The 12,360-nt window shown below is 48.7% G+C and overlaps 2 protein-coding genes across 3 annotated transcripts in view; both read right to left on the bottom strand.

Moving 5' to 3' along the window:
• The window catches only part of HOXD4 (homeobox D4), a 31,196-nt gene extending 30,660 nt beyond the window's left edge, over positions 1 to 536 (bottom strand). Inside the window, exon 1 of the mRNA XM_072961203.1 lies at positions 399 to 536. The gene's annotated coding sequence lies outside the window, so the exon portion shown is untranslated. The remainder of the gene's footprint in view (positions 1 to 398) is intronic.
• A 4,206-nt stretch (positions 537 to 4,742) lies between these two features.
• HOXD8 (homeobox D8) lies at positions 4,743 to 7,810 on the bottom strand. 2 transcript variants are annotated; one of them, XM_072961201.1, is made up of 2 exons: positions 6,607 to 7,810; positions 4,743 to 6,201 (listed from the first exon to the last, which is right to left on the bottom strand). In XM_072961201.1, exons 1-2 carry the CDS (start codon positions 7,157 to 7,159, stop codon positions 5,906 to 5,908), a joined length of 849 nt encoding a protein of 282 aa, XP_072817302.1. In that variant the 5' UTR covers positions 7,160 to 7,810; the 3' UTR covers positions 4,743 to 5,905. The 2 variants fall into 2 exon arrangements, with proteins under 2 accessions (XP_072817302.1, XP_072817303.1); XM_072961202.1 differs by having other exon boundaries at positions 4,743 to 6,198.
• Between the last annotated feature and the right edge of the window lie 4,550 nt (positions 7,811 to 12,360).

Raw genomic sequence — 12,360 nt, 5'->3', positions numbered from 1 at the left:
ACAGACAAACCGCAAAGGCTGCTCTATACTACAGAGTGCCTTTAATGACCCCCAGCAAAGCTGAGACGTCCAAGAACCATCTACACACCTTCCGGGGTGGGGAATGAGGGGCTGCGGATCTAAGCAGTGGGTCCCGTCTGCCGCTATCCACCTCTCGGAATCGAAGAGGAAATAGGGCTTCCTTTCGACTTTTTAGCTCAGCCGGACCCCACCCGGGGCCCCAGGGGACAAGCCGGCTCAGAGATGGAATGATTTGGAAGGAGGGGGCGCAGACAGCCATTCCCAGGTCCTGGGGAAGGGTAAAGGGTCGGGCGGGGCTCATCGAGCTGCCCAAATGGGTGGGCGCCTCGAGCTCCTCGGTGGCGGCCTTTGGGGAGCGCGGAGGGGACGACTCTTACCCGGAGGCTGCCGAGCTGGAGGTGGCTGTTGGCCGGGGCGGCTGCTGTAATCCGCTAGGCGCTGCCGGGCCACGCGCCCTTTGGGCGGCAGGGAACCGCTCATGTTGGAGAAGGAGCCGCGTCGGAACCGCGCGGCTGGGTCACTCGGAGCAGGCCGGCTGCTCCGGCGGGCGGTGTCGGCTGGCGGGGGCCTCGGCGCCCAGGGCTCCTTCCGGGCTCTCCCGCCCGCTGGGCTCCCCACCGGCTCCGGAGGAGGCAGCGGCCGGGGCGAAGCGGCTGTGGGGCGAAGTTGGGCGCCGAGCGGGAGCCGAGGTCGCCGCGGACCCCGCAATTCCGCAGCCGGCGACTGGAGCCCACCTCTGCAGAGACAAAGGTTAGAAAAAGAGGGGGTGAGGCTCTAGGAAGGCAGAATGCGGGGGGAAATTCGCCTGGGAAATCAGGAAAAAGGCCGTGAAGGCGAGCGGAGCCTGCACATGACCAGCCGCAGCCAATGACGACCGCAAATAGGTCATAAAAAGGTCTATTACCAAGTTGTAAATTTTCTTCAAACAAAAAGGAATTTACTGCAATTCCTTGCGGATTTTGCACATACAGCTCGCAAGCGCCATGTTTTTTCCTCTCGCTCTCTCCTCCTCTCTCTCTTTCTCTCCGTTCCTTCCTCCTCCTCCTCCTCCTCCTCTTCCTTCCTCCCTCCTCTCCTATTTTTTCCTCTATGCCCCTCTCTGCTCTGGCTTTCTTGCCTTGATGGTTCCTCTATGTCTCTCGCTGCTTCACCTTTTCTAGGAATTCTTTTCCTTTTTATTTATTTTTATTTTTTTATTTTGGTGGTCTGGCTCGAAACCTCTGCTCATTGAGTGCTGTGTTACAGGGAGAATGAGTGTGGTGTACTGCCCGGGTGTTGGCTTGGAGAAGTGATCCTGGCGGTCACCCTTCCACTTTCCCCTCACTTGGCTTCTCCTCTCCTCCCTTCACAAAAAGGCAGCTCTGAAAGAGCAACCAAGCACTTTCAGTTTTTGCCCCCCTCATCTTTCTGCAAACCCCAGAACCTGCGCAGAAAACCTGGGTTCTGCAGGCCAAGAAAGTGTGCTCTGCGCCTATCAACCCTCTTCAACATAAATTGGGGTCCCTCTCACTTACTGGGGTTTCTGCCGCAGAAGAGTTGCCAGTCAGCTCAAAAGCTGGAAATGGTTTAAGTTCTTGTCAACTTCCCCAAAATAGCAGTTTGAGCTCTCAATGCCTGCCCTTTATCTAAGGCAGGAACATCTTCCTGGACAGTCCTGGGTTAGAGAAGATACAATCTTTTTGGATACCCCCTGAAACCCTTTGCTTAAGTTTCCCCTAAGTGCTATTCTCATTTTATGGAATTAATTCTAGCCCCCGTTGCCTTGCCCCCTAAATGTTTGTCCATTGAAAAGCCTGCTCAGTGCAGTAAGAGAAGAGGGGCTTCATTTGTTCAAGAAAAGAGCAAGTCCCCAGTTTCAGCCTTGGGGGAAAAAAAAGTCCTTTTTCTTCAAAGGCAGAGTCACATTCCCTTTGCATTCTGATGGAAGCTGCTCCAGTGAACCCCAGCTGAAAGTAAATGTCCTTGGCTGGCTCCCCTCATCATTAATGCACGGGCATGGCCATCCGGGCTTCAGAACTTGCCTGTAAGAGGTAATCCCTCCCCCCATCCTTTCAAGGACACTGTCTTTGGACTTCTAGTAATACGTTTATAAATATTTGCATTGGATGTCTGTGTGTAAGTTCTCTATTTTTAACATCCTCACACCCAGGAAGTACCTAAGTGGACATAGACTTAAGCGGGAAGTGTACAGCACCCTCTGGAGCAGGCTATTTGTGTCCCTTGAAAAAGTTCCGATGACCTTGGATGCTTTTGATTAAAGTACTTCCATTGCCATGTGTCAGCAAAAGTCATTCTTCCTAGAAAAAGTCAGTAGGCTCTTTTACTGGTAGTAACCATAGCAGCAGCCAGAGTCCATTAAAATGTTCTCTTTTCCCCAGTTCACCACCAGATGCCCGAGGATTCAGCAAACATCGGGGAAGGAGAGGACACAGTTTGGATGTGAAGCAGCAACACCTTCTGCACTGAAGAATAACGAAACAATATTTTTCATTATACAAGAAAATGGAGCATGTTGTTGGATCCTGCTAAGCTAGAACACTTTACACTGGTCTATACATGTGGAAGTGAACAGAGATTGTTCACTTCTAAAATATTCTGAGAAATTACCTGACTTGTCAGTTTTCCTCTACCCAATAAAGGCGGAGTTTTATGACCCTCCTTTTCAGCTGGGGGAAGGAGGGCTGGGAAAAGGCTCTGCACTTTTGAAAAGGCAGCCATATTTGCACTTTGTCCCCCTGTGCAGAGGTAAGCCATGTGCTGGGCTTTGTGGAACCTCACAAAATGGCAGTCCCTGAACTGACTTCTCTTTAGGAACCATTGAGACCCACACCCTTTTGTGTGTTTCTGGTCCATACAAACAGAGAATCTAAATCACTTCGAAGGCTTGGTTCTTTTATTTAATGTTAACATTGGAGGGTCCTATTTTTCTGTAAACAGTTTACCGATCTCTCTAAGCAGACTCTTTAAGCAGTCCAGGGCATAGGCGTGTCGCCTAGGTTTGCAAAGAGTTCTTTGAAGGTTTATGCAAATTTATGCAGCAAAAATGTTGGCTGGCTTATTGCTGCAACCCTCAGGTGTTTACAGATTTGAGCCAATTAGAAGGGCATCTTCTGTACTTGTCACTGTGAGTTGTCTGCATGAAACACTATGATGGGGGTTTCTAGCCACTGTAAGAAGATGGTGAATGTGTGTGATTTGTAATTCCACAAGCTCTTTATTTGGAGGCAAGTCTATGCTTTTCCCAGCTGCAAAAGGAAACAAACCTACATTTATTTATTACCAACACTTTCTACACATAAGTAACCTATGTATATGTACAAATTCACCAAATACATACCCCGAAACCCCAAATTTGTAAATGTACGAATACTCTCAAATGTACCAGTTATTGCAACAGTCTTTTTCTGGACATGAGCTATGAATTTACCATGGCTTAGGGGGTCAATGGGGCCAGAAGGTACACCATTTCCAGAGTAGCATAAAATGGAGAAAATAAAAACATTTTTACCTTTCCTTCCTTCCTTGATTTCCATGTCCACCCCCATGCACCAGGTCCCCCATCTTATAGAGAGTCTTGCCCAAATCAGTGGCTCTAAATGTAGTATTTGGGGAACATTCCTGTGTAGGAGACAGGGAATTTAGCTAATAGAGGAGTACCTTAAATGCAGGGCAGCTGGAGGTTAGCCAGCACCAGTCTCTAGCCAGATAACCCCCACCCCCTCCCCAGTCAGGCTGTCCTCTCTAGTCAGGCTGTCCCCTAACCATGCTTTCAGGCACTTGGCATACTTGCTCTAAACCAGTCAACAGCAAGTCTCAGGCAGCACACAGAGCAAAATGCTTCCAAATCGAGCGTGCACGTTTGCAGCTGTCTTCTATCGTGCAAATGTTTCTTAAGCCCCAGGCCAATCCTGACTTAAAATTGTCTTTCCTGGCTCACGTCAGCGAATGCTACAGCTACAGCCTCTTCCTTGGATAGAAAGCCAAGTGTTGCTTTCTCCTCTGGCCGAACCAGTGCCAACATTTCCCTGGTCCTTGATGCAGCAGGCAAATAGCCCACCAATGCCTGAAGGGATGATCCAGGCCTAAAACTAGGATTCCATTTTCTTACCTGTGCAATAAAAGCCACTCTGGAAATTTAAAAGTACCTCTTTAAATATATACAGGCATCTAGAAAAAGAAAAGAATTCTTCAGTGTCTACCTGATAAAGGTGTTTTCCCTTTTTCAGGGAGAAGAATTAGTTTACTTGAATTTCTCCTCTTCTCTCCCGCCCCTCTTCCCCCTCCTCTTCCCTCGTAAAATGGCAGCTGCAGGAGCAGCCTCAAATGGAAAATGGATATCTTGTTAATAACAGATCCCAAACCCCAGCATCAGGGCTGGCTAAGTGGAATAAGCTGTGGTGTAACCGGGACTCTGGGTTGTTCCCCACTGGGCCTACAACTCCAGTCCTTTGCGAAATTCAAAGATTTCCCAGTATCTTATCAAGATTATTTAGAGCAAAATGAAACAAGGATAGCCCAGCCAGCCCCCTCTGGAATGAAAGAAAGCCCCCCCTGTATTTATTGATTTATTTTTGCAGGAAGGGTGTATGTAACCCCACCCACCCCCTTTTTTTTTAATCAAATAGAAGCTTTACCAGGATGTTGCTTTCATGTAGCCCATGCGATTGTTTCTGACTCAGGAAAAGGGTTACTGGCGGCGCTCAAAGACACTAGCTCTAGAAAAAGATTCATTTCTTTTATTAAGGAGCTAGCTATGTTTTGGAGCTGTTGTTTACACTCGGATTTTTCTGCGTTTGCTCTCAGGGCCTGTTTCAAATAGGTGAGGCCAACCTGGCGAACAGCAGAGGACGTACCAACCGACATCTGAGATGTGCACAGCAAGTTGGCTCACAATAGGCGTGCAAATAGAGCAAAGAGAATACAAATAAATATGGCACCTCTTTAAAAAAGCAGAATCACAGCGGCGGCCACAGCATAGAGACCTAGCAATTTCAGGCTATACCAAGCGCGGTTCAAAACGAAAGCAAGTTCAGAAACGAGAGGCATTCCACAAGGCAACTTGCCAGGGTAAAAAGTATATGAGTGAAAATGCTGGAATTTGTTTTTCAAGTATTCATTCACTCTAGATGATTAAATTGCCATAATTTGTATAAACTATAGAAAAATTATTAAATGTCATCTTCGACATTGTCCTGAAACTTCTGTCACTGGCCCAACATCTTCCCCAAGTTTAAGAAAGCTGCAGAGCCAAGACTACACATTACACTCTTCAGCTAATGTGTGCTTTTCGAATATTTGGCCCAGACTTTTTCCCAGAGATATTACATGTACAAAATACTCAAACTTTTAGGAGTAAACAAAAGGCACCCGAACCATTCATCATAAAAGCAGAAAGAAAAACCATAAATAATAAATTTTAATCAAATAATATAAAGTAAATATTCTGTGGGCATAATTTTTTTAAAAATTAATAGAATTCTTTTAATTTACTCACCATAAAGAAGATTTAAAATGTTCAAGTGCACTTGTTTGATTAATAAAGCATTTTATATTCAATTATTTAGTGCTAATCATTAGGAAGTTTATGTTGTTGAGGCAAATCATCAGTTCAGACATTAAAAACTACCATTATAAAAATATAACTACAAGGTCAGTATCAAATTACTCTTACATAGGACAGCTCAAGGGCTGTTTCCATGCGACACTAGAAACTTTTTTTTTAACACCCAAATCCCTCTCAAAGCGCAGAAACCTCAAGAGCAGTGACACGAAGGTAGCTTGAAATACAGGTAAAGTCCTTTCCAACAAAGAAAATAGGCGGTGTCCAACAGCATATGCTGATCATTAGTTTTAACAGTCTGCGGTAAAATTTTAAAGGTAGAAGTTAATTTGTCGGGCCTTCAGCTTGGTCTTCCTCCAGCTCTTGGACTTCCTTTTTGGTTTCCCCATCCTTCGCCTCCTGTCGGGAGACCGGGAATTTGTCCTTGTTGTTCTCTTTTTTCCATTTCATTCTCCTATTCTGGAACCAAATTTTTACCTGTCTCTCGGTGAGGGCTAAGGCATGGGAAACTTCGATTCTTCTCTTCCTGGTTAGATAAGGGTTAAAAAGGAATTCCTTTTCCAGCTCTAGGGTTTGGAAGCGACTGTAGGTTTGTCTTCCTCTCCGTCTACCAGGAGCTGCTGATTAAAACAGAAAAAAAAAAAAAGAGGAAAATAAACGTTTAAAAATGTAATGGTGCATCTGCAGGTTGCTGGATGTTTCTGGAACGGGTCTGAGTGAAATATACACAACTCTGCTTAAGTCTGATATATATATATATATATATATATATATATATATAGGATGTGCAGGGAAGAGGGGCTGAGAGAACGTCTTCGCAATTATTCTGTCCCTGTCACCTTTACATGGTTTCTACTTTAATGGGGGAAAAAAAAGAGTCTGCATTACTTTATGAATAAGAGCCACTGTAAGCTACACAAGGAAAAGGAGAGGGAGAGGAAAAGGGAGTTTTAAAGCTAGAACGTGAGATGAAAACAGATTTCTCCCCCTCGCCCCGCTTAAAAAAAAAAAAATTGCATCCCAACCTTGTGGTCTCATCCAGGGAAACATTTGAGAAGGAGACGAGCTCTGATTTAAGTGGTCTGGGTCCTCGCCAATATTACCACTGGACGATTTACAGTCAGGATATTGTACCAGCTCGGCCTCTTGCTGGGTCGTAAAAATCGGCTGTCTCTGTAAGTTATCGTATCCGTAAAACTTCGCGGGCTCCCCGTGACAGGCAATCCCGCCGCAGGGGGGAGGCGGCGGCGGAGGAGGGGGGGCGGCCTGGTAGGCTGCGGCCGGGCTGCCCCCGCCGGGGTGGAAGTAGTCCTGGCCAGGGCCCGGGCCGCCCCCACCACCGCAACCCGGCCCTGCGGACGGCGGCGACGGGTGCGGGTGCGCGTGCGCCTGCGGGGGCGCGTGCGGGAAGCCGGCGGCGCTGTTGCCATAGAGCTGCAAGGCGGCGGCGGCGGCGGCGTGGCGGCCGCCGACCTCGGGCGCAAAGTGACAGTCGTAGTAAGTGGAATTGATGGCCTCGCCCGCCGCGGCCGCCGCCTTGTACTTGGAGTACAGCGGGTTCACGAAGTACGAGCTCATCGGGGCGGCGGCGGCCGGGGGCCGAGGTAGGGCGGCCCCGGGCGGGCGGGCGGCGCGGAGCAGGCAGGGAGCGCGCCACAGCGCGACCGCACTGCCGCGGGGGCCTCTGGGGCGGCTGCTCGAGCCGCTAGGGGCTGCCGGGCTACGTTGCTGCTACCGCCCGCCCGCCCGCGCGTCGCCTCTGAGGCCCGGCAGACGCGGGCGCTCGGCTACTGGGCGCTCATGCCCCGTCCTTGCGCCCGCTACCTCGACCTCGCGCCGCCTCCCTCACAGGTCGCGGGGCCTCCCCCAGCCCCCGCGTTCCACCACCCACCCGGCCTCTCCCGGTGCGCGCCGGCTCGGCCGCAATAAAATCACCGACGCCCCTGGTGACCTGCCCCGTTGCCTCCACTGTTTCCTCTCAGGCACCAGGCGGCCCTGAGCGCACTGGGACAAGAAAAAAAGTGCGCCCGGCCCACGGGGACACTCTTTGGCTTCGGTTTACAACCCCCCGCTCTGGAGGGAAAAGGAAAAAAACACCCTCTGCCCGCCGCCACCTCTCACCTCGCCCCCCCCGTAGCCCCCTCCCACCGCTCTCGCCGCCGCTGCCGAGGCTGCCGCCCCGGTGCGCCCCGGCGAGGCATTTTCGCACCACGCCACTGCGCGGAAAGGGAGCGAGATGGGCGCGAGATAACCGCGCGGAGGGATCTGCGCGGAGGCGACTTCACTGTTCCCGACGGGACGCCTCACGCTGGCCGAGAGATGCCTCCGCCGGCCTTAAAGGGGGCCCATAAAGCCGCACTGCCAAGGGCTAGCCGTGCTCCCGGGGCCGAGAGAATGCGGGCCGCGGCCGGAGGGGCGGGGGCGCGGCAGAAACTTACAGTTGGGGGGAGTCAGGGAGGCCACTCACAGGAGGCTGTGAAGCAAATGACTCCCTCCCTGGGTCCCTGGAGCAGCCCTTTAGAGGTTGGCCGTGGCTTTTGCGCTCCTGGACACGCGGGTGCAGCCCAGTGGACGTGGGCGCAGCCCAGGGGACGTGGGCAAGCAGTGTAGACGGTCCAAACAGAATATTTGACTTAGGTCTTATCCAAGTGATTTGATTAAAGGCCACAAGGGTGAACCCAATACCTTGCGTTATCAAAGCGAATCTAAGCCCTTCTTTTCCAGCTGAGCGGGCCTTGTGGAAATGAGATGTACATTTACCCTTGACGCATTGCACGCCTGCCTGAGGCTCCCAGGTTAATTGATATTTAATGGAAATCATGCCCATGAATATAGTTTCCATCATTTCACCCTTGATAGACGTCAGCACCAGGCGCAGGGGGAGGCTGAAGAATGTAGGGGGAGGCATTAGCATTGCAGAGGAAGTACATAGAAAAGCGGACAGAAATGTTCCAAGGCGGGAAGGAGGACTCACGCTGGGGTGGGTGGTATTTCCTACGGCAGGACGCGCGGCTCCCGAGTCTCAGCTCCAGCGCGGAGCGGACCAGGGCAGGCGGTGGCCCCGGGCAGAGAATGGGGGGGCCGATGCTGGCGAGTCCCCCCATCGAGCCTCCGGGCCGAAGTTCGGATAACGCCGGTTCCAAGCAGCTGCAGGCGGCGCCCTTCTTCTAAGGATTCTAGTTCATCCAGCTAACCTGTGAAGTTACTGCCAAGAGCGGGCGCCAGGGTCAGCTTAAAAAATTACTAATTTTTCCAAAAGAAAAGAAAGAGAAAGTTCGCCGAGCTTATAGAGCAATGAGGGAAAGAAACCTCCCGAGTCATGTGGGCAAGAGTGTGAAATGGGCAAAATATTCCTGATTTTAGAAGCTCGCTCTGAAGCTGCTTGGCGTTATACTACCATTCGCCTTCTCTTTCCATCTCCCCCTTCTGTTTTAATGTCCAATAACTGTAATAGATCTCTGTTGATTCGTTTTCTCTTGTCTATTCTGACTTTTTCTTCAGCTCTTTGACTCTTGCTTGGGATAAATCCGTTGTGAGGCAGCCAGGCCCACCGGCCTTAGGGACCGACCTCGGAAACACTCCCAACGAGAACGCTCCTGCTAAAGCTAAAACACGCCTCTCCCGCTTTTCACGCCAAATGCAAATGCCTAAAACCCCCAGACAGCCCCCCAAAGGCGCAGCAGGCGAGTGAGTTCATCTACCTCTCGCTCCTTGTGGGTTGGCCCAGCCTGTGAGTGAGATCTGAGGTCAGTCTGGGTAGACTGAATATCATATTTTGCCAGTAGAGAAAAATAAGGTCGAGATGGAAAGGCAAAATAATGTTTAAGACTCATTTGGTTCTACAGGGAATAGCTGGAAATGGTTAAGGTAAAAGGATTGCTCATGAATCTCCAGATGAAAAAGGCATGCTTTATTTAATTTTTAAATTAGTAGGGAGTGCTAGGAGGCTTTTGTTGGGCGGGTGGTGAAGGATAAGGATTTTTTGTGTTGTTTTCTGCCAGTTACTGTCAGGTAAAATTTCCTTTAAATCCAAAGACAAATGAACTGATTTCTGACAGTTAACGATTTGTACTACAATCTTGCAAATACGCAATTAAAAGAGTATTATTTTCAATAAAGCCTTGTAACTAACTTTGTAATTGTGCCTTTATTTCACTGTTTGGCGTATGCCTGTTTAAACTCTTGATCATGGGATTTGGAATGGAATGGGGAAAAAGAACGAACCCAGATCTCAATAATACAAGGCACCTTCTAGAACTGTGTGATTCTTGAGGGGGCGAAAAAGAAAGACAAACACTACAAAATTCAGTTCTACACATTCAGGCCTAATTAAGAAAACATTACAATGCAACATTTCCTCTTGGGACAAAACAATTTTTTTTCTTCAAGCAGTCTGTTTATAATTTGAATGGGAAAAGAGTGCGATTAACTTCGTAAACAAAGATGTATGCTTTTACACGTTTCTGTTTTGATAGAATGCATTAACTTACCATAACGTTTTATAGTTTCATCTGTGCCATAGTCCAAATTTTCTGAAATCCTGACTAAGCCAAATTTTTATACATAACAAACAAGCTTCTGGAGAATTTAATAGTGCACACTGCTGCTTTTTGGTTAAATTTATCCTAATTTGGAATTTAAAGTAAGATTGTAAATGTCTTTAATCAAAACCTTCCGCTGAAACGCCAGCTTTACGATCACAAAATGGAGCAACGGCGCTCTCTAGTGGCCAAATGCCACCTGTAGTTGACCGAGCTTAACTTCTTTTTCGACTAAAACCAATTCCAATCTTGTTCTTTACTTTGACTGGGCTTGGATCGCTGACACTAATAATGGTTCATCCCTTTGATTGTCGACAAGTCAAGTGCAGCAAACAGGGGCTCCTGAATGCCAAAGATATTTGTGCTCCCAAGAGCTTCCAGTAGTGTTTTTTTCAAAAGCTTTTAGCCCTTCTTTTGCCAGACACAGTAGGTCCCCATTCTGTAATCGCCTACAATTATAGCATGGGTTAGATTTAACAAAATCACAACTTTCTAAATATTAATTGCAACAGGCCTTTCCCCCCCCCAAAGGGGACAGGCACTTCAAAAACTGAGAAATTATAGAAGTTAAATTTGTTAATTTTTTCTTTTAATGTAGTTACACTTCACATTAAATCGTGAATATTTGCTATTTTAACCTTGTAATTTTAATGCTTCAGGCCCATTTCACTGGGCAAGGTGGGGGTGGATAGAAGGCAAATTAAAAGCTTTTTGTTGTATTTCTGAATGGCTGTTTGGAAAGACCCCATTGGGCTGTGTTCATTGGATCCTCTATGCACAATAAATGGGACATTAAATTTATATTAAAAGTCAGAGTGAAATGAATTGACTAAGCATTTCACTTGAAAAAAAATTTAAAGCCAAGACTTTAATCAGTTTGATTGTTTCCTGAGAGGTTAATCTTTTTTCCCATTTTCAAAAAAGCTTTCCCCCAATTCAGCTATAACAAGTTTTTTTTTTTCATGAGAAAATTGATTTAATTTCCAATATTTTTGCTACGAAGCTTGGAGTGTAGTGCCAGATATTTTTGTGAATAGTCATTCAAATAACTTCATCTTTTTCTGCCGACCATGTGGCTGGAAAACCTAGGCCTAAACAAATGACCCAAGATCACTAACTTTCCAACCCCCCAAAGAGCAGGCTGCTTTTTTTCTTTTTTAAAGAAGAGCTAGACGGCGGCCATAGTCAAATATTACTGAGAGCCAACCATCGTAGGCTACTTCTAATACCCAGCGCATTTTAAAAATTAGAAATAGATCATCTTCCTCCTACTCCACCTCCCATTTTTATTTCCTAGGTGCTCACACCTCATCCGGGGTTCCCAGGCCCCTGCCTTCTTAGTCCAACGCAGTCTTCTTTATATTTTATTGTCCAGATTTTAAGACCCAGTTTTGTCTGCATTTTTCCTTTCCTCCCACAAACACAAACATCAAAATGAGATGGTTTCAAAGCGAAGCGCCGGGCCTGTCGTAAACTCATTACCTCCAGACGTCTCGCCAGCTCGATGGCTTTATGACACCTTGGCTCTTCCTGTTTTCAAAGAGCCCTAGGTATCGGGTTGGCCGCAGGGGCGGGGGTACGCAGCACCTTCTGCCGGATCTGGGCCTTGGGTTTCCTTCCCAGCCCCCCTCTGCTTTTCCTTCAAGTCCCCTCTTTCATCCCGGCCCCCCAAAATTCTGCCATCGCCCCGGCCTTCCGCCCAGCCCAGGCCGTCAGGCGCCACAGCCTCTGGCCTGCGAAGGCTGTGCTGGGCCCGAATCCTCACTTACAATGACCTTCATTTTAGCCTCTGAATGCGGCCCTCAGAGGGCCAAGCTGGGGGCTAAACACACAGAAACTGGGTGGGGGGAGGGGCCGTGGGTGGAGATAGCTGTGGAGGAGAGCCTTGACCATTTTGATCTGCTAAGGTCACTTCGGGGCTCCTGTGGGGAGGGGTGGAAGCTCATAGCCTAACCGGCTCAGCCCTCCCAGAGTCAACCAGCCCCTCGGAATTGGAGGAGTTGCCCCAGAATGCAGAGTTGGCCTTTCCCTGGTTTGGAGGAGGGGGGTGATGGCGGGGACTTCATGAACAGAAGTGGGGTGCGGTATGCCCAAGCGCCAGCGGGGGGTGGGGGTGGGGGTGCCTGGCTTCTGGAGAGCGTGGGCTCTACTGGCACTGCTGCGAGGCTGACACTGGGCCCAGGGCAGTTTGCCGAGACACTGGAAGCAGGCTAGGTACAGAGGGGGGCCACCAAAGTA

This window comes from Vicugna pacos, chromosome 5 (assembly GCF_048564905.1).
Source record: "Vicugna pacos chromosome 5, VicPac4, whole genome shotgun sequence".
Classification (NCBI taxonomy): Eukaryota; Metazoa; Chordata; class Mammalia; order Artiodactyla; family Camelidae; genus Vicugna; species Vicugna pacos.
This window is presented reverse-complemented; position numbering and strand designations above follow the sequence as displayed.